This window comes from Phyllopteryx taeniolatus, chromosome 5 (genome assembly GCF_024500385.1).
Source record: "Phyllopteryx taeniolatus isolate TA_2022b chromosome 5, UOR_Ptae_1.2, whole genome shotgun sequence".
NCBI classification, from domain to species: Eukaryota; Metazoa; Chordata; class Actinopteri; order Syngnathiformes; family Syngnathidae; genus Phyllopteryx; species Phyllopteryx taeniolatus.
The window spans coordinates 13,400,272-13,423,180 of record NC_084506.1 but is presented as its reverse complement, the minus strand read 5'-3'; the positions used below and the strand labels follow the sequence as shown (position 1 = coordinate 13,423,180).

Sequence of the window (22,909 nt, the reverse complement as noted above, 5' to 3'; positions counted from 1 at the left end):
TATGTGTGCGTGTGTAGTTTTGCTTATTATAGTTCAGTTCACTAGTTTTTGGGACTAGTCTTGAGGGAGAAAATTTTTATTTGTTCTGTACCAGGTATTCTAGATAGGTAGGGTTGTTTTCTGATTGATTTCTGAAATCCCAACAATATATATTTGTATTATGGTGTAGCACAAATTCTACTTCTGGACTGTTTTAAGCAAATGAGAAAATAGATAAGAAATGTGTGGTTCTTGACAACCACATGTATCCCACGGGCGATCCTCCAATTATTTGTCAAACTTTTTTTTCTTCTTTTCTTCATAACCTTTCCTGTTCAGCTGCATGGCCTTGCAGAATCATGGATCTGTATGCCTTTGTGCTGGAACAGTTTTGCTGTGCAACAGGGGAGCTTGAAATACTCCCTCTGTTTATTTTAAAATGTTTAATGATTCTGATGTTTATTGAAAATGCAGGCGGAGAGAAAAGGGACAGAGTGGACAGGGGGGACTAGGGGTGAAAACCACAGCAGAACAATAGTGAGACAGTCTTGATATTTGAACATAAGTAACCTTACAACAGTTATTTGTAGATTTGGGGGGGGGGGGTACACCCGCTGAAGACATGCAATAACTAACCAAGAGAACCAGATAAGGGAGGACAGAGAAGGACAGGACAGGATGTGGGAAAATGAGCAAGGCAGTGTTAATAGCGAGTGCCGCGGTGGGATTCTTTTTTCGTCTCTAAACACCTGTAAGAACCTGTGATTTGATATGTTAGTATAACCTGTGTTGTTATTAGTGATCCTAGCACAAGTAATTAAAGTCTATAGTTTCTGTCGAACGTTTTAGTGAATGAACACTATATCACATGCATGTTAGTCAATTGGTTTACGGAGTTGCTGTGCCGGCGCATCGAGGGAGGGTGAGCCTATTTCTAATACTTCATATAGTGCAGTGAAAAAGTCCCCCCTGTTGATTTCAGATTTTTCGGTTTTGCATATTTATCACACTGCGGCACGGTGGGCGACAAGTTAACACGTCTGCCTCACAGTTCTGAGGTCTCGGCTTCAAATCCGGCCTCACCTGTGTGGCGTTCGCATGTTCCCCCCGTACCTGCGTGGGTTTTCTCCGGGTACTCCGGTTTCCTCCCACATTCCCAAAACATGCATGGTACGTTAATTGAAGACTCTAAATTGCCCATAGGTGTGAATATGAGTGTTGTATTGACTATGGCTGGCTATCACTGCAGCCCCCCCGCTAGCACCACCACCAACAAGATAAACTGCATTCTTTCAAGCTGCCCCGCTGTGCAAGACGGACACAAGGATGCCGAATTTATCTCACCCGGACCTTAAACTAATTAACAGCTCCACGACAAGGGTTCCAGTCATCAAAGACTCCTTTTCTTCTTTCGAACTGACAGAGCGACCAAAAGGTTGAACCCTCTCAACCACAGGGAACATTGCTGGAATGCAGACAACACCCGCTGGCAGTAGAGAGTTACTGCAAACCTGTGGACTTGCATTCGAAGTTTCTTTAACTGAAGATAAATGTCTGTTTTGATATTTTACGAACTCTGCAGAAATATTCCAAATGTATGCCTTGATGTCTGGGTCATTGTTTCAGTTTTACAGGTCCAGCTGCGAGACTTTGAGAACTGTTCATCTTGATTTGAAGCCAAACAGTACGAAATGTTGTATTGAACAATAAGCAGTTGATCTGCCAAGACTAAAGTTTAAGCAATCGTTCCATATGCTTGATCTATGAGTAAGAGTACAAAGTTGGGAGTATTTTATATTAATATATGATTTTTACACCATTTTTATGACTAAATTGTAGCCCAAAATTCAAGTCGATGGGCGTGGTCTTCTCCAGTTTCCCCCGTCTCTTAGACACACCTCCTAGGTATTTAACTTTTGACTCCCGCCTCTTCTCGGTCTCTTGTGTCTTGCTTCTTGGCTCGTCCTGGTTCAACTCCTAGCTGCTGCGGGGCTTGCCTCGGCCAACACCTCCCTCTTCCCTTTTCTTTGTTTGAACACACGGTTCTGCCAACGCGAACCTGGGATGGAGACTTGGCTTCCCGGCCTACGTGGGTCACCGCTAGGCAATCAGAGCAACTGCTACTAAAAAAGTACCGGGTACGCTCCAAGCCAAGCGTCATTGCTCAGAAGTTGCTAGTGGGTCCCTAAAAAGGCAGGAAGAGTAACGGTCGTATTCTCCCACCGAAAGCGTGATGAACAACTTCCCTTTTTCTTCTTCCGCCTTTTTGTTTTATTTTTGTGCATCTTCTTCAACCGAACCTGCTTCGTTTTCCTCCTGAGATGCATTGAGACCATCCCAAAGACCAGTTGATCTACGGTCGTGAGTAGCACAGTGATAGTTACCAGAATGTACAAAAATTGTGTCCAATAATTTTGGGGAAAATGCCAGCTTCACACAAATCCCAAGTTTGCTGTCTCTCGCTATGACTCACTCATTTCACACTCACATTTTCATTTTTAGCCCAGCAACACACAATGTCCTATTTCCCTTTTCGTATGCCTTTTTTTCTTTCTTTCACCAATGTTTGTCTGTAGTTAAATCCCTCCGTTTTGTTTCCCTGTAGATTTCCCTTTAGATATAATTAAAGCTTCTATAAAATTCCACTTTTTGTTGTGTTTTTGTGTGTTTTGAGTTAATAATGAAGCCGCTGTCATCGAGATCTCGCATTTCATAAAGCAGCCTTCTAGATTATGAGACTGATCGAGGTTTTTCCTCCCTTTTTCCTAAATTTTACACAGCTAAAAAAAGAGACAGGGTGCCCCTTTACGAGACAGAGTTTGAGTCTAACATTAAACGTAAATCGAACTAAACCAGAAGTAACACAGGCGTTAACTTCCGACCTAATCTCGTTTCCAAATTAATTATGTTTTTATCCAAAACCAATATACGCTACAGTGTGAATGGTTGTTTGTTTATATGTCCCCTGCGATTGGCTGGCGACCAGTTCAGCGTGTACCCTGCCTCTCGCCCAAAGATAGCTGACGTAGGCGCCAGCACACCCGCAACCCTAGTGAGGATAAGTGGTTCAGAAAATGGAATTGATGGATATTAATCACACTTAAATGTTCCAGATCATCAAACCAATTTTGATATCTCACAAAAACAAAACAATAATGCTGTTTCTAAATGATGATTTTATTTATTAACGGGACAAAAATCCCAACCTATCTGGACCTTTGTAAAACAGTATATGCCAGTTCAACCTGGTTGCGCCACCCTTGGCAGCAATAACAAAAATTAAGCATTTGTGATAACTAGTGATGTCTTTCGGATTGCTTTGGAGGATTTTTTAACCATTCTTCTTCGCAGAATTGTTTTAACTTAGTCATATTAGAGGGTTTTCGAGCATGCACTGCCCATTTAAAGTCATGCCGTGGATGAAATAATTATTTGATCCCTCACTGATTTTGTAAGTTTACCTACTGACAAAGGGATTAATTAATGGTAGGTGTATTTGTAACAGGAAAAGACAGGACAGGACAAGACAAAAGCAAAATGTAGAAAATCACATAAAACAAAAGATTGTAATTCTTCTTTAAAGGAAATAAGTATTTGACCGGCGGCGCGGTGGACGACTGGTTAGAGCGTCAGCCTCACAGTTCTGAGGACCTGGGTTCAATCCCCGGCCCCGCCTGTGTGGAGTTTGCATGTTCTCCCCGTGCCTGCGTGGGTTTTCTCCGGGCACTCCGGTTTCCTCCCACATCCCAAAAACATGCATTGATTGGAGACTCTAAATTGCCCGTAGGTGTGAATCTGAGTGCGAATGGTTGTTTGTTTCTATGTGCCCTGCGATTGGCTGGCAACCAGTTCAGGGTGTACCCCGCCTCCTGCCCGATGAAAGCTGGGATAGGCTCCAGCACGCCCGCGACCCTCGTGAGGAGAAGCGGCTCAGAAAATGGATGGATGGAAGTATTTGACCTCCTATCAAAACATGACTTGATAGCTACTTGGTGGAAAACCGCTTGTTGGCCAGTACAGAGGTCAGACGTTTCTTGTAGTTGATCATCATGTTTGCACACATCTCGGGAGGAATTTTGGACCATTCCTTTTTGTAGATCTTCTCCAAAACGTTAAGGTTTCGAGACTGTGCCTTGGCAACTCAAAGGTTCAGCGCCCTCCAAAGATTTTCTATGGGATTTAGGTCTGGAGACTGGCCAGGCCACTCCATGACCTTAATGTGCTTCTTCTTTAGCCACTATATCATTTCATTGGCTGTGTGCTTTAGGGCTGGAAGCACCATCCATGACCCATTTAAAATTTTCTGGCTGAGAGAAGGAGAATGTCACCCAAGATTTCACGTTAAAAGGCTCCATCCATATTTCCCTCGATGCGGTGAAGTTGATTGTCCCGTTTGCAGAGAAATACCCCCAAAGCTTAAATGCTTCCACTTCCATGCTTGACGGTGGAATGATGTTATTGGGGTCTGGATTGAGAAGAGGTTGTGGTAGTGGTAGTTTTCGTTACCTCGTCAGTGGTGTTTTTCATTCATTGAGTGCATCTCTCGTGACTGTGTGAACTTACAAGAATGTGATGGGTCAAAGGCAAAGAGTCAGAGTTTATCAGTCTTTCTTACCTGCTTTATTTACTGTCAAAACTACACAGAGTTGGTAAATATTCAGCAATGAAAACCTACATATCGGTCAGATCCACTTATCTAGCCAGCTAATGGTGGAGGCACTGACTCGCAACACCTGTTCTAATAGTTTGGCAGCGTTCCCACCTTGTGCTGCCATCATTCACTGTTGTCACAAATGTCAACACATCATCCCGTAATCAAGTTAAATTGGTAATTTAATATGCTAAAAAAGGCAAAATATTTTCACTGTCATTGATCAAAATTGTATAATATGGGGCTAGTCGCCGGCATTAGCGACTTGTGGCTCGCAGCTAGCTGCGTTTTGTTTGCTCAATCGCCCGACAAGCATGGCTACTCAGCCGGTGCGAGCGGCAAGTACCCAGTAGGCTCGCGACAGCTGGTGGACTACTTTTCTAAGGCAGTTTAATAGGCGAAAATGAATCAGTTGATTTACCTTTGATCAATTTTTAACAAACCAGCCTTACGTAAATGTGCTGTACACCAGGCAACAAGCTACTGTACCTGTGACGTCACTTTGCATTTTGAGCAGATAACGGTGTTTACCAACATGGTGCTGCCAGAACGTTGATAAATTATTCCATTAATTCTTATTCCACGAACGTAATATTAATCAGTACTGTGTTTTGACTAGTGCTGGCACATACAATGCATTAATGCAAAAAAAAAAAAAAAAAAAAAGGGTTTAGCTCCCCTCCCAACCTTGCACAATGTAGCTAAATCATTTGTTGTGCATCAAATTGTTATGCGTTATCATTCACTCTAAAGATAACATATCTTAAACTGGGTAACTACAGTTTAGTATCTTTCTCTGTTTCCTTCCTCGCCACTGCAATAAAATTGTGACTGTGCCAGCTGCCAGGATTGCATTATGCTGGCAGAAACTCAGTAATATTACTCTATGATCTAATATTTCAACATCAGAATCAAACTATTGGGCTATAATTCCCTCAATGCTGTAAACTTAAGCAAACATTCTTGCTCTGTCCTGGATGGTTATATTACCAAGGCTGTAAGACTATTATTTCCAGTTTGTAGGCTTTACACGATCAGGATTTTTGGGGCCGATCAGCAAGTTTAAAAAATAAAACGATAACCGATCACAAAATGGAGCAATGTGTTTACATGAGTTGTTCATTTATTGTATATACTTGTGTACTGTGTACTGTATACTGTATCTATCCATCCATCCATTTTCTGTACAGCTTATCCTCACATGGTTTGCGGACGTGCTGGAGCCGTTCCTGCTCAAATTCTTCTCTAGCATTTTAGACAAAAGTTAAAACGCCAATTACATCTAGGGGGCATTCAAGAATTGGCCACTGATATAAGTTTAGGTCAAATCAACATTACATGACAGAAATAATGGCTGCTAACTTAGTGTAATTAAATTATCCATCCATCCATTTTCTTGACCGCTTATCCTCATTAGGGTCGCGGGCATGCTGGAGCCTATCCCAGCTATCTTCGGGCGGGTGGCAGGGTACACCCTGAACCGGTCGCCAGCCAATTGCAGGGCATTTCTTTATTGTAAATATAATTACTTTAATAAATACTGTTAATGAGATGCTTACTCTAACTTTCTCATTGTCCCAGCTATATGGACGGGTGTCCATATATGGAAATGGAACATTATGTGTTGCGGGGCTGAAGTTGAAACTGTGAGCGTTTAATACGTTGAGTCAAAGCGAGAGCGAAGTCAGGATTGTGTGTGAAGCTAGTAATTTCCCCAAAATTAATAGGCACTAATGTTGTACATCCTAGCAAAGCTTATTGTGCGGTACCCACGACTGTAGGTCAGTTGGTCGATGGAGGTGGTCTTTCTCCGGACATCTCAGGAGGAAATCAAAGCAGGTTTAATTGTAGAAAAATGTGGAGAAAAATAAAGCAAAAACAAAAGAGGCTGAAGAAGAAAAATTGTTGTCCCTTCGGGGTGCGCCTGTAACTTTCCTGCCGGTTGAACTGGTGGCGGGCCAAACTCCTGCTCTCAGCTGCGTACATGCGTGACAGGTACAGGATGCCGGTAGTTGGTTGCTGAGGCTCCGCCAACCGATCGCGGCTTGGGAAAGCGATCGAAGCCGCATGGCTGGCTTCCTCCATTGAAAATGCCGCCGGCTTAGTTGAGGCGGCCGTTAGTGCAAGTGGTGACGCCAGAGAACAAAGGAAAAGGAAGGGGCAGCCTGAAAAGAAAAACTAAAATGTCACACAGCAATAAGTATCCAGACCCTGCTGTGACACTCATATTTAACCCGGGTGCCGTCCATTTCTTCTGATCATCCTTGATATGGTTCGACACCTTCGTTGGAGTCCAGCTGTGTTTGATGATACTGATTGGACTTGATTAGGAAAGCCACACACCTGTCTATATAAGACCTTACAGCTCACAGTGCATGTCAGAGCAAATGAGAATCATGAGGTCAAAGGAACTGCCTGAAGAGCTCAGAGACAGAACTGTGGCAAGGCACAGATCTGGCCAAGGTTACAAAAAAAATTCTGCTGCACTTAAGGTTCCTAAGCGCACAGTGGCCTCCATAATCATTAAATGGAAGACGTTTGGGACAACCAGAACCCTTCCTAGAGCTGGCCGTCCAGCCAAACTGAGCAATCGGGGGAGAAGAGCCTTGGTGAGAGAGGTAAAAAAGAACCAAAAGATCACTCTGGCTGAGCACCAAAGATGCAGGCGGGAGATGGGAGAAAGTTCTAGCAAGTCAACCATCACTGCAGCCCTCCACCAGTCGGAGCTTTATGGCAGAATGGCCCGACGGAAGCCTCTCCTCAGTGCAAGATACATGAAAGCCCGCATGGAGTTTGCTAAAAAAACACCTGAAGGACTCCAAGATGGTGAGAAATAAGATTCTCTGGTCTGATGAGACCAAGATAGAACTTTTTGGCTTTAATTCTAAGCGGTATGTGTGGAGAAAACCAGGCCCTGCTCATCACCTGTCCAATACAGTCCCAACAGTGAAGCATGGTGGTGGCAGCATCTTGCTGTGGGGGCGTTTTTTCAGCTGCAGGGACAGGACGACTGATTGCAATCAAAGGAAAGTTGAACGCGGCCAAGTACAGGGATATCCTGGATGAAAACCTTCTCCGGAGTGCTTAGAACCTCAGACTGGGCCGAAGGTTCACCTTCCAACAAGACAATGACCCAAAGCACACAGCTAAAATAATGGAGTGGCTTCAGAACAACTCCTTGACTGTTCTTGAATGGCCCAGCCAGAGCCCCAACTTAAACCCAATTGAGCATCTCTGGAGAGACCTGAAAATGGCTGTCCACCAACATGCAACATCTAACCTGACAGAACTGGAGAGGATCTGCAAGGAGGAATGGCAGAGGATCCCCAAATCCAGCTGTGAAAAACTTGTTGCATCATTCCCAAAAAGACTCATGGCTGTATTAGCTCAAAAGGGTGCATCTACTAAATACTGAGCAAAGGGTCTGAATACTTATGGCTTTGTGATATTGCTTTTTTATAAACCTGCAAAAATTTCAACAATTCTGTTATTTTTCTGTTAATATGGGGTGCTCTGTGTACATTAATGGGGGAAAATTTACTTAAATGTTTTTCGCAAATGGCTGCAATATAACAAAGAGATACAAATTTAAGGGGGTCTGAATACTTTCCGTACCCACTGTATGTGTCGGGGTGGGAAAACAAAACAACTAAATATAGCATTTCATCCTCGCACACCAGTAAGGGGTTCCTCTGCCCCCGATACCCATGATCCATCCCACAAGTGGTGAGCCCATGGGATGCTGGGCCCATGTGTCCGCTTGCAACCAGGCACTTGCCATCAAACCCAGCCTCCAGGCCGGGTGACAGTAGAGAAAACTTGGTCCATGTATTGTCATCATCATTGGGAGTCCTAAGCCATGCTTTGTCTGGTCCCTCACCTCTAAACTGTTTGTTCTGGGTGAGCCGACTGGCAAAAAGCCCCGATAACAGCGCTTCTAGTATCATTGGGACACACAAACACCTCCACCTTGATAAGGGGACAACCGAAAGAGGAAATTTAAACAAGAAATGAAATTTGTTCTATAAAGCTAATACTACTGATAAAATGTCAAGCACCATTGCACTCTAAATATACTTTGCAAAGAAGAGTTTATTCTGAAGTTAATAGCTGACTGGATGAGTCAGGGAGCAGACAAAATAAAGTTTGTTTCAAAGAGATAGAAGTTAATCAAACTGTAGTCCGTCTTGTCTAAACATTGTCTGCCTTAATTTTTTGTCTTCTCTTCAGGTGATATTTTTTAAGTCCAGTCATGAGCCACTTCTGCCTCTACATTATTCGCGCAATGCATGGAAAAAAAAAGCTAGTGTAGTTGCCATTTACTGCCTATTACAGTAGTTGTTGCTTTTATGTAATTACACTTAACAAAATCCCCAGTATTTTGTACAATAATGTATTTGAATAAATAGTGACATACAAAAACCAAAAAAAAAAAATCAAGAACTATGTTTCATTTAAGCACGTGTTATTATGTCAACAAAATGGCTTATAGCATAGTACTGGCCTGGCCAACCCGCGGCTCGCGAGCCTCATGCGGCTCTTTAACTAGTTTCATGCGGCTCTTCAGGAGCTGTCACATGACATGCGTCAAAAATGCTTGGCTGGCGCTGTGATTCACTCCCCCTACAGCTAGATGGCACACTGACCATGTAAGCCTGTTTGAGTGACGTCAAACGAGCGACGAGAGAATCTTTGGTGTTACATCATTTGTGTTGTAAACAATTTCCGTCAAGTTACCTCTTGAAATGGCAGGGAAAAAAGCACAGCCAAACGAAAATATGAAGAAAAACACAGGACGTTTTTGCCAGAGTGGGAGAGTTTATATTTTTTTGTTAAACGTAATGGCAAGCCGATCTGCCTTATATGTCACGCAGCATTAGCGCATTTCAAAGCTTCAAATCTTCAGCGTCACTTCAGCTCACTCCACCCTAACATCGAACAGGAATTTCCAAAAGGGACTGAACTTCGCAAGAACAAGTTGGTCGCTTTGAAAAGCAAGGCAGAAAAGCAGGTGCAGTTTTGCAAAAAATTTACAAAACACTCGGAGACCGTAACGCTTGCATCATATCAGCTGGCTTGGAAGCCAGACTGTTTGAAAGCCCCGCTCGTCACAGATGAGGCTGCGGCTGAGTTGGAGATGATCGACCTTTGTGAGGAGGATCAACTGAAAGCTGTTTTAAGGGAAGGGACCGTTGAGTTCTGGAAAAGTGTGCCAATTGAAAAATACCCCAACATCAAACGAGCTGCGCTTAAGATACTGTCCATGTTTGGGTCAACGTACGTCTGCGAGTCTGTGTTTTCTACCCTGAAACATGTGAAATCAAAGCATCGATCTGTTCTGACTGACACTCATTTGAAAGAATTGCTTAGAGTGGCAACAACAGAATACAAGCCAGATTTGAAGAGGATTGTTCAAGATAAGGAATGCCAGAAGTCTCACTAAGCAGCATAGTAAGAGAAAGATGTTATTGAAAATTATTCTATTATTGTTTGTGGACTTGCTTGAACTGAGAGTTTGTGTGTGTGAGACAGTGCACACAATGTTAACTGTTGAAAATTACTGATATTATCATGTTGGTGTGGTTATTTTCATTAGATCTGGCTGAGCAGAGGTCTGTGTATGCGTGCATACATGATTAAAAGATGATGTTCATGTGTACCCGTGTATGTGGCTCTTTGCAGTAACACAGAAAAAAAAGTGGCTCTTAGTCTGACTAGTTGGCCACCCCTGGCATAGTAGGTACTCAGATTTTGAACCTGGATTTTCAGAAGCATTGAATAAATCTGGAAAGCATTTACACCTGAATCGGTTTGGTCATCTGAATGGTTTCTGTTTTGACCAGAAGCACTACTGCTGTCTCTCAGAAAAAATTTTTCTGTGGTCAGTTCTTGAAATCAGGTACCTAGCTATGTTAGTTGACTGAAAATGTTAAATTGTAGCTGTGAAGGTGTTTCCTGCAAAATGCATAGTCTCAACATTCAAAGTCCCCACATTCAGTTCTAGGCTCTGTGCTTTCCTCTTCTCTTTCTGCCGGAGAACCCGCTCTCCACCTCTTCTTCTTCGACTGCGACCCACAGTAGCTGAATTTCCAACGGCGCCCTGCAGGTTGACGCCGCCGGTGGCAGACGTTATTAATCCTGGCCACGACCGATCCGGTATGGAAATTCTTTTGATGAACGGTCATATTTGTTTGGCAAAGTTTTAAGCTGGAATCCTTTCCTGACGCAACCCTCTGCATTTAGCCGGGCTTGGGACCGGCCTACAGTTTGCACTGGCTTGTGCCCCCCATAGGGCTGCATTAATTGGATGTTCCACAGCACTATTGGTAAAATATTTTGTGGACAGATGAAACCAAAGTTGTTTCGGAGGAACACACAACGCCATGTGTGGAGGAAAAATGGGACAGCACACCAACATCAAATCCTTATCCCAACTGTGAAGCATGGTGGGGGGAGCATCATGGTATGCACATGTTTTTCTTCCTCAGGGCCTGGACAGCTTGCTGTCATCAATGGAAAAATTAATTTACATGTTTAGGAAAATATTTAGCAGAAGAACTTGAGGCCATCTGTCCAACAGTTGAAGCTCAAAAGATGGGTGTTGCAACAGGACAATGATCCCAAACACAGAAGAAAATCAACAGCAATAGCTACAGAAGAAGAAAATACATGTTCTGGAGTGGTCCAGTCAAGGTCCTGAACTCAATCCGATTGAGATGCTGTGGCATGACCTCGAGAGCTATTCACACTAGACATCCTAGGAAACTTTGCTGAACTGCAACAATTTTTTAAAGACAAATGGGCCAAAACCTATCCTGATTGTTGTGCACATCTGATCTGCAACTACAGGGCTTTGTAGACATTGTGTGAAATGTAAATAATAACAAACTACAATTATTCATTCATTCATTCATTCATTCATTCATCTATCTTCCGTTCCGCTTATCCTCACTCGGGTCCTCGGGCGTGCTGGAGCCTATCCCAGCTATCTTTGGGCAAGAGGCGGGATACACCCTGAACTGGTCGCCAGCCAATCGCAGGGCACATAGAAAAAAACAACCATTCACACTCACATTCACACCTACGGGCAATTTAGAGTCTTCAATTAACCTACCCTGCATGTTTTTGGGATGTGGGAGGAAACCGGAGTACCCGGAGAAAACCCACGCAGGCACAGGGAGAACATGCAAACTCCAGACAGGCGGGGCCGGGATTTGAAGTCCGGTCCTCAGAACTGTGAGGCAGACGTGCTAACCAGTCGTCCACCGTGCCGCCAAAATACAATTCTTTTCAACCTATATTGAATTAAATACACTACAAGATGAACTGATGAACATTATTGTTTTTCGGAAAATATTCTGTCATTTTGAATTTGATGCCTGCATCACAAGCTGGGACAGCAGCAACAAAAGATAGGGAAAGTTGAGGACTGCTTAAAAAATAAAAAAAACACGTTTGGAACATTCCACATGTGAACAGGTTAATTGGAAACAGGTGAGTGTCATGATTTGGGTATAAAATGAGCATTCCAGTTGTTCACAAGCAGCCCCTTTGAAAAACTGCATGAGCAAATCGTTCAACAGTTTAGAAGAAGAAGAAGAATAATCATTTTTTATTGTCATGAACATGCATGCATGCACGCAAAATTTGTTCTCTGCATTTAACCCATCAGAGTGAACACATACACATGTTAGTGGAACACACTGGAGCAGGGGGCAACTGAAGCGCCCGGGGAGCATTTCGGGGTATCAGTGTCTTGCTCAAGGACACCACAGTCGTGAGTCCGGGGGATGTTGGCGGATGGTCCAGTCGGGGTCTTGAACCTAGATCCCCTATGGTGGCAGGCGATGAGCCACGGCTGCACGTTTAAGAATGTTTCTCAACGTACAATTGCAACGAATTTAGGGATTTCCTCAACTACGGTCCATAATATCTGAAATCTCTGCACGTAATCAGCAAGGCCGAAAACCAGCATTGAATGTATGTGGCCTTCAGTCCCTCAGACCATAAGTTTTCAACTAGCGGGTTTGGTGCCCTGCGGGCGCCTTAACCCTCTAGTTCCTGCGGAAAGCCCAATACTCCAGACCTCATGAATAGTTCACATGCAATAATATTGTACACATCAAACAGTTCAAGCTTTAATTGCAATGCTTCAGGAAAGACAATATTTTTTGTCATCTTATTCTCTGCCAGTATACACAAATCATTAGATCTGCCAACCCTTGAGCCACCAACATAAAACTGATCATGAGAAAAACATGGAGAATGCAAATCCAATCCAGCAACTTTCAGAGACTGACCTTGTGACTTGTTGATACTCATTGCAAAACAAATTGATATTGGAAACTGAAGCCTTCTGAATTGAATTGGTAAATCATTATAAAATGGTATTCGGGGAAGAACTGCTGTCTCACCTTTAGAAGGACCTGTGATTTTAATAGCTTCAAGCACGTTAGGCAACATCTATATACTTAAAGCTCAGGGTTTGTGTGCCCGTTTTCAGGGAGCTTTCTGGAGCGGGAACATTTTCTTTCACGCTTTTGAGCATTCCTGCACGTTTTTGTCGTGATTGGTCCGTTTTAGTCACATGCTGTGATGATGTAATCAGCGTTCCTCCCGGTTCCACATCGCACCTACGCAGCCACCTTCTCAATCGATTTTGCACCGTAATTAAATGTATCATCTGGTCATCTAGGTCCATTTGTTCTAGCAGACTCTGTTCCACAGTCGCCATTGTTGTTGCTTTGTTCCTTGTTACGGAAAGGAAAGTAAAAACGGCTACCGGAAATGTCCCAAAAATGCAGAGGAAACTCCACCCTGTGGCGTTTTAGCCAATAAGAGCTGTAGCGACAACCCTGACTTGGAGGAGAACTGCAGCACACTTTCAAAACAGTGCGTGTGGGTTGCGCTCGAGTATCAAGGCAAACTGCGTGCGGGATAGCCGCAGTGACGTCAGCGCGGTCGGCGTCCGCACGAGTATAAAGAATTCTTTATAGTACATGTTTCTGCATGTTTTTACATGTCCTTGGTCGCATGTAATAGTAAGAATTACCTGCCATGATATGTATTCATAGTTTAGTATTTAAAGAGGGCGTTGAAAGCTTGGAAGTCGTGCGGGAACGTGCCGGAGCGTGCGGGGGCGTGCCAGAACGTGCAGGGGCATGCGGGGGGCGTACCAGAACCTGCAGGGGAATGCGGGGGCGTACCAGAACGTGCAGAGGCATGCGGGGGCATGCCGGAACGTTCGGGGGCATGCAGGAGGGCGCTTCTTTGAAAACGGACACACAAACTTTGAGCTTTAAGTACACTGAACAAAAATATAAAGGCAACACTTGTTTTTGCTCCCATTTTTCGTGAGCTGGACTCCAAGATCTAAAACTTTTTCTACATACACAAAAGGCAATTTCCCTCAAATATTGTTCATAAATCTGTCTAAATCTGTATAAGTGAGCATTTCTCCTTTGTCAAGCTGATCCATCCCACCTCACAGGTGTGGCATATCAAGATGCTGATTAGACAGCATGATTATTGCACAGGTGTGCCTTAGACTGGCCCCAATAAAAGGCCACTCTGAAATATGCAGTTTTATCACATAGCACAATGCCACAGATGTCGCGAGTTCTGAGGGAGCGTGCAATTGGCATGTTGACTGCAGGAATGTCCACCAGAGCTGTTGCCCGTGAATTTAATGTTCAGCAGCATGTTCACCTCCAAGATCGTCTGAGACCAGCCACCCGGACAGCTGCTGTAACAATCGGTTTGCATAACCAAAGAATTTCGGCACAAACGGTCAGAAACCTTCTCAAGGAAGCTCATCTGCATGCTCGTCATCCTCATCGGGGTCTCGACCTGAATGCAGTTCGTCGTCGTACCAGACTTGAGTGGGCGAATGCTCACATTCAATCACATCTGGCACGTTGGAGAGGTGTTCTCTTCACGGATGAATCACAGTTTTTACTGTTCAGGGCAGATGGCAGACAGCGTCGTGTGGGTGAGCGGTTTGCTGATGTCAACGTTGTGGATCGAGTGGCCCATGGTGGCGGTGGGGTTATGGTGTGGGCAGGCGTATGTCATGGGCAACGAACACAGGTGCATTTTATTGATGGCATTTTCAATGCACAGAAATACCGTGACAAGATCCTGAGGCCCATTGTTGTGCCATTCATCCATGACCATCACCTCATGTTGCAGCATGGTAATGCACGGCCACATGTTGCAAGGATCTGTACACAATTCCTGGAAGCTGAAAACATCCCAGTTCTTGCATAGCCAGCATACTCCCCGGACATGTCACCCATTGAGCATGTTTGGGATGCTCTGGATCGGCGTATACGATAGTGTGTTCCAGTTCCTGCCAATATCCAGAAACTTTGCACACCCATTGAAGAGGAGTGAATCAACATTCCACAGGCCACAATCAACAACCTGATCAACTCTATACGACGGAGATGTGTTGCACGGTGTGAGGCAAATGGTGGTTACACCAGATACTGACTGGTTTTCTGACCCTCCAGACCCCCACAATGAAGCAAAACTGCACATTTCAGAGTGGCCTTTTATTGTCGCCAGCCTAAGGCCACACCTGTGCAATAATCATCCTGTGTAATCAGCATCTTGATATGCCATATCTGTGAGGTGGGATGGATTATCTCGACAAAGGAGAAATGCTCACTAACACAGATTTAGACAGATTTGTGAACAATATTTGCGGGAAATTGCCTTTTGTGTATGTATAAAACGTTTTAGATCTTTGAGTCCAGCTTGTGAAAAATGGGAGCAAAAACAAAAGTGTTGCCTTTATATTTTTGTTCATTATATATAGATGTTACTCCATTGAAAACTGTATTCATTGTGTAAAGGATATTGCCACATGGGCTCAGGAAGACTGCAGAAAACCACTCTCAGTTAACACAGTTCGTTGCTACATCTACAAATGCAAGTAAAAACTCAACCATGAAAAGCGAAAGCCATATTGTATATCAACAACACCCAGAAACGCTGCTGGCTTATCTGGGCCCAAGCTGATTTGAGATGGACTGACGCAAAGTGAAAAAGTGTGCCGTGGTCTGACTAGTTGTTTTGGGAAATCATAGACGTCGTGTCCTTCTGGCCAAAGAGGATTGTTATCAGTGCAAAATTCACAAGCCAGCATCTTTGGTGGTATAGTGGTTTGTTAGTGTCCATGGCATTTGTAACTTGGACATCTGTGAAGGCACCATTAATGCTCAAAGGTACATAGAGAGTTTGGAGCAACATATGCTGTCATCCAAGCAACTTCTTTTTCAAGGACGCCAACAATTCCAAGCCACATTCTGCACGTTATAAAAGAATGACTTCGTAGTAAAAGAGTGCGAGCATGAGGCTGACCTGCCAGCAGTCCAGACCTGTCTCCCATTGAAAATGTATGGCGCATTGTACCGGACAGGAGGTCGACCAGATGGCACCCACAACCCCAATCTCGGAATGCTCTGCATACCTGTCTCCGCCGCCCCGCTAAGTGGTCTGTATACACCAAACGTCTAAGGGAGGCCTGGTCCACTTATCAAAGTAGAGACACAGGAAAGCTGTTTTCTTACCCGGACGCTAAACTAATTACAGTTAACCCCCGCCAGTCTGAAGGGTCCCACCAACAAAAACCTTTTTCTGGACACTGACTTGATGACCAAGAATGTGACAAACCTGCTGTTCAAAGTAATTTCAAAAGAACCATTTGCTCCTTTGAAATGCAGGCAAGGCCCTCAGGGACTAATGATGGAACTCAGGACCTCTGGGAACAATTACTGTAGCACTACCGACACCCGCTGGCAGTTGAGAGTTACTGCAAAACCTGTGGACTCTCATCTAAAGTTTCTTTAACTGAAGAAAAATGTCTGTTTTGATATTTTAGGAACTCTGTAGAAATATTCCAAATGTATGCCTTGGCGTCTATGTTATTGTGTCAGCTTTACAGGTCCAGCTGCGAGACTTTGATAACTGTTTGTCTTGATTTGAAGCCAAACAGTACCAAATGTTGGGTTGAATAATAAGCAGTTGATCTGCCAAGACTAAAGTTCAAGCAATCATTCTATATGCTTGATCCATGAGTAAGAGTACAAAGTTGGGAGTACTTTATATCAATATATGATTTTTACACCATTTTTATGGCTAAATTGTAGACTGAAATTCAAGTCGATGGGCGTGGTCTTCTCCAGTTTCCCGCGTCTCTTAGACACACCTCCTGGGTATTTAACCTTTGACTCCCGCCTCTGCTCTTGTTTCTTGCTTCTTGGTTCTTCCTGGCGAATCTCTCCAGCTACGGGGGTGGCTTCAGCCAACCGCCTTCCCCTTGCTTTTTCTTTGTCCTTTCGTGCAACCAAGTGGGCGCGAGTGACCTCCGGACCAAGAAGAAAATGGGGCTTCGAAGGCTTTTCCCAGGTGTGATCTGTTGGCGGAGCCTCAGTAAGCAACTACCGGCATTCTGTACCTGTCACGCACACAGTTGCGAGCAAGAACGGGGCCCGCCACAAGTTCAGTCGGCAGGAAAGTTATGAGCACATCCTGATGGGACAACAACATTCTTGTGACAGCTCTTTTTGTTTTATTTTTGTGTACCTTATTCAACCACACCTGCTTCGTTTTTCTCCAGAGATGCACGGAGAAAGACCATCCCCAAAGACCAGCGCATCTACGGTTGTGAGTAGAACAACAGTGGTTGTCAGAATGTACAATATTAGTGCCTTATAATTTGGGGGAAAATTCTCTTTTCACACAAATCCCACCTTTGCTCTCGCTCACTCTCTCGCTACGACTCAACCCAGTCCACGTGCGCATTTTTAGCCCAGTAACACACGATGTCCTATTTCCCTTTTCGTATGCCAGTTTCTTTCTATTAGCCTTATTAGTAGTGTTTTCTTTTTGTAGTTAGACCCCTCTGTCTTTTTCCTTATAGATCCCTTGAAGATTTCATTAAATGTTCTATAAAATTCCACTCCTTGTGTTTTGTGTGTGTTTTGAGTTACAACAAGAAACCTCTGTAATCGAGGACTCGTATTTCATAAATGTAGCAACCTTCAGATTATGTGACTGCTAAGAGGTTTTTCATTACTTTTCCTAAATTTTACGCATATAAAAAAGAGATGTCGTGCCCTTTATGAGACAGTTTGATTGTGACCTTAAAACGTCAATCGAACTAACCCGGAAATGAACACAGGTGTTCACCTTCGATTAATTTATTTCTTAAATAAATTACGTTTTATCCAAAACCAATATACACAACACGCATTATGAAGTGCAAAATACGACATTGGAGACCCTCTACTGTTGAGCTACTGAAGTTGTACATCAGGCAAGAATGGGAAAGAATTCCATCTAAAAAGCGTCAGCACTTAGTGTCCTCAGTTCCCAAATGCATTTTGAGTGTTGTTAAAAGGAAAGGTGAATATAACACAGTAGTAAACATGCCCCTTCCCAGCTTATTTAGAACATGTTGCAGGCATCAAATTTAAAATTAATGAATATTTGCAAATAAGCAAAGTTTGAAAAGGAAATATCTTGTCTTTGTAGTGTATTCAATTCAAAATAAATGGGCAAGGAATTGCAAATCATACTATTCTGTTTTATGTTTTACACAATGTCCCAACTTTATTGGAATTGGGGTTTTTACAAAAAACAGAATACAATGATTTGCAAATCATGTTCAACCTATATTTAATTTAATACACTACAAAGACAAGATATTTAATGTTCAAACTGATAAAACTTAGTGTTTTTAGCAAATAATCATTAACTTAGAATTTTATGGCTGCAACACATTCCCAAAAAGCTGGGACAGGTGGCAAAAAAGGCAACATTAATGCTGGAAGGTACATACAGGTTTTGGAGAAACATGGTGCCATCCAAGCAACGTCTTTTTCATGGACCCCTCTGTTTATTTCAGCAAGACAATGCCAAACCACAGTCTGTACGTGTTACAACAACGTGGCTTCATAGTAAAAGAGTGCTGGTACTAGACTGGCTTGCCTGCAGTCCAGACCTCTCTCCCATTGTAAATGTGTGGCGCATTGTAAAGCGTAAAATACGACAAAAGAGACCCCGGACTGTTGAACAGCTGAAGCTGTACATCAAGCAAGAATGGGAAAGAATTCCACCTACAAAGCTTCAACAATTACTGTCCTCAGTTCCCAAACGTTTATTGAATGTTGTTAAAAGAAAAGATGATGTAACACAGGGGTAAACATGACCCTGTCCCAGCTTTTTTTGAATGTGTTGCAGCCATAAAATTCTAAGTTAATGATTATTTGCTAAAAACAATAAAGTTTATCAGTTTGAACATTAAATATCTTGTCTTTGTAGTGTATTCAATTAAATATAGGTTGAACATGATTTGCAAATCATTGTATTCTGTTTTTATTTATGTTTAACACAACATCCCAATTTCATTGGAATTGGGGTTGTATAGAAATGTGAAAAAAATCTAATGGTTTGGTCTTAGTTTAAGCACACAGTTTGTTTATACTGGTGATGTAGATGGCCATCAAACTTCATTTTATGACCAATTTATACAGAAATTTAAGAAATTACATAGGTTTCACATACTTTTTCCTCCCACTGTAAATTATCTTTTTCGGTGAGTACAAACAATGTTCCCTTTTAGCCCTGGCATGTTTTCAGTGATTTTTCTTTTATGTGGAAAATGATGATTCTTATTAATTCAACTGAAACTTCACCCGCCTTTTTCCAAAGAATAATTGTCATAGACAGCCTTGCACCACTCAATAATTTCTGTTACCACTTGGCAATACTCAAATCCTACAATATACAACAGCTGCTTTATGCTGCTTAAAGAAAAAAGACATGAAGGTTCCTCTGATAGGTAACACATATTCAAGAACTGCTGCTTTGTCTGTCAGATTATAAATTGCAACTATACATTTAACAATGTACTGTAAATATGTAAATGTAAACTGCTGCATTAAAATGGAATATATGGCACTCTGCCTTCCTCGTTCACACAATGGTGGTGATGTGCTGTCATTAAAGGAAAGCATCTCTCTTTCTCTCTGTTATATTGTTGTACATCTGTTATCTCCCTCTCACACACAAATACACACACGCACGCAGACACACACACACACACACATTTAAAAGCCAGATCCTCCTCTGCTTGAATGAAGAACGTATGCTGTGTGGAATGAATGCTGCTCAGAGTCAGGGATGAACGCAGTGTACTTTCAGAGTGTTTGTTCCCATTTCATTCTCCTTGTGAATATTTTGTGCACACAGTCTATGTATGGTACTGCATAAGCAGATTTGTCTCAAATATAAATGTATCAGGCACTGTGTGAAATGGCATAGCATGAAAGAGTAAGGCAGTTTATTCAGTATACTTTATGTAGCCCTCAAAGGCAGTACTCACAAAACCGTTGAACCCTCAGTTCACTGGGGAAAAGAAACCCAAACCGATTGTCGTAGGAACGCGCCCTCAAAACGCTTCAGTAGGCACAGCGACTGGATCCTGTAGCGTCGAAGCGGCAGCCCGGTGGCCTTGAGCAGGCAGGACCCGTGGCGTTGAGCAGGCAGGACCCATGGCTTTGAAAGAGTAAATCTGTTCGCGTTGAAAACAGTCAAAAATCCGTTCGCGTTGAAAACAGTCAAAAATCCGTTCGCGTCGAAAAACCAGGTCCAGACCCCCAAAAAAACTCTCCTTTCCCCGCCGTATCTCCCGCTCTTCCTCCCCACGACCCACCTCCTTCCCCCAATCCCATTGGACGCACCACCCCTTCAATCAATCATTAAAACAAAAAAAAACCTGAAATGTTCACAGACCCCTCGGAACGCAGGACACCCCAGTATCCATCCACACAAAGAACCAAACAAACTTTTAACTAGTTTTCACAACAGCAATTCAAACAAATACAGTTCAACACATTTTAGTCAGTACACTACACTCCCCCCACAAAAAAAAAATGGTCATGCCCTCATGACATGTATAACAACATAACCTTTTATGAACAGGATAAACACTCCCCTCTCAAACCAATCCACTTATAAAAAGTGCTCTTGTACCTCAAAGGTGATGGAGATAAGCCATCTGTCTTATCATCAACCTTAGCTAGAGAGACAGTATGAGTACTAACTGCCACAGAGCTTGGACTCCCTAACAAGTCATAGGTTAGTCGGGTAAGAACCCTTTTCAGTCTTTGAGGCCGTCGTGCCTCGTCTGAACTCTCTGTAACACTGTCTTGTCTCGCAGTCGTTACATCGAATGTCTGTGCGTCAGTGTCCCTTCCAGTATCAACAGTACTTTCAAAAGTCTCATCTTGCACTACGGATCCATCGTCATCTGTTGCCGCAGATGCCTCAACTTTAACCTCATCCATCTCTTGGTTAATTGGAGGGACAACTTGATCCAAATCCATGCTGACAGGTTCTGATTGAACAGTTTCCTGAGCTTCCGGTTGTCTTGACTCACATATGGAGTGATAATCATACCACACACCCATTTCATCCTCTTCTGAGTCAGATGCAGACTCAATCTTTTCAACATGATCAAGCGCTGGTACACCAGAAAGATTACAGTTTTCAGCCCTCTTTGCTTTAAGTCTTTTGCTGGCTCTCCTTTTGCGTTGAAGTGTATCTTCGTTCTTTTCCACATTCAATTTCACTTCCTGTCCAATGGGCAGAATGTGATTTCGGTGCAATACTTTGTTAGAGCCTTGTCCATTCTCTGGCTTCAACTTGAACACAGGCAAACCAGGGAGTTGACTCTCCACAACGTATGGTGTAGCTTTCCAACGATCAGCTAGCTTGTGTTTTCCTTGCAGTCCAAGATTTCTGATTAACACCCTGTCACCAGAGACTAATGGACAGAAACGAACTCTCTGATCGTAGCGTTGTTTGTTCCCTTCATTTTATTTTCTAGCCATGCTCTCGGCGAGCTGGTAGGCAGTCTGTAATTCTCGTTTCATGTTTTTGACGTATTTCAGATAGGACTTGGTGGATGTACCATCACTTGAGACTCCAAATGCCACATCTACTGGCAGTCTAGCCTCTCGACCGAACATGAGAAAATATGGCGAGTGGCCTGTTGACTCATTTAGCGTGCAGTTGTATGCATGCACCAGCTGACTGATGTATTTACTCCATTTACTTTTGTCCTGTGCATCAAGAGTACCGAGCATGTTGAGAAGAGTTCTATTGAAACGCTCAGGTTGCGGGTCACCCTGCGGGTGGTAGGGTGTGGTTCTAGACTTCTTTATACCAAGCATACTCAACAGTTCATGAATGAGGCGGCTCTCGAAATCTCTGCCTTGATCCGAGTGTACTCGCTTCGGTAGACCATAGTGGACAAAATATTGTTCCCACAGGACCTTAGCAACTGTTGACGCCTTTTGATCCTTAGTCGCAAAAGCTTGAGCATAACGTGTGTAGTGATCTGTAACTACAAGCACATTACAAATGTTTCTGGAGTCAGGCTCAATTGTCAAGAAATCCATACAGACAAGATCCATCGGCCCCTCACTGGTAAGATGTGACAACTCAGCAGCTCTCTTGGGCAGCGTTTTTCTCTGAATACACCTTGGACAATTTTTACAATACGTCTCAACCTGTGTTTTCATACGAGGCCAGTAAAATCTCTCTCGCACCAACCCATAGGTTTTGTCAAACCCAAGGTGACCTGACTGGTCATGCAAAGACTGAAGAACAGTTTCTCTGAACTTCTGTGGGAGTAAGAGTTGTTGTCGAACTGGTTTGTTGGGAGGCTTACTGATTCGGTACAGTACAGAGTCCTTGACCTTTAACTTTTCCCACTCTTTTAACAACAATGACACATCCGGATGTTTTCGTTTGTTAGCCCGGTGCGCAAAGTTCTGCACAACAGCACACCACACTTCTCCGATGCATGGGTCTTCCTGCTGAGAATGTGAGATGTCAGCTAAAGACATTTGGGGCAGTGGCTGAGTGCTTACAGATAACACACTACAATAAGCTCTGGGTACAGCATGCTTGGATGAGCCCAGGAGATCCACAGCTCTGCAACGGTGAGGATGAGGTGTTCTAATTGACGACATGTGACAGACAGCTTGGACGCTGGTAGGAGACATGGACACTTCCTCTTCACCAGACACATCGCTGTCAGCATGAGGACGCCGTGACAATGCATCTGCATCAATGTTTTGTTTTCCAGAGCGATATTTCAGGCTGAAATCATACATTGATAGCTCCGCTAACCATCTATGTCCCGTTGCGTCCAACTTAGCAGTGGTTAAGACATATGTTAACGGGTTATTGTCTATGTGA

General features: G+C 43.3%; 1 protein-coding gene across 5 annotated transcripts in view; it reads left to right on the top strand.

The window, feature by feature from the left end:
- The window catches only part of furinb (furin (paired basic amino acid cleaving enzyme) b), a 142,942-nt gene that overhangs the window by 9,523 nt on the left and 110,510 nt on the right, over positions 1-22,909 (top strand). Inside the window, exon 2 of one of the 5 annotated variants that reach the window (XM_061772879.1) lies at positions 17,256-17,302. The exons of the other annotated variants lie outside the window; for them this stretch is intronic. Within the exon in view, the coding sequence (XP_061628863.1) occupies positions 17,258-17,302 (45 nt within the window). The 5' untranslated portion in view covers positions 17,256-17,257. The remainder of the gene's footprint in view (positions 1-17,255; positions 17,303-22,909) is intronic. 5 annotated transcript variants of the gene reach the window in all.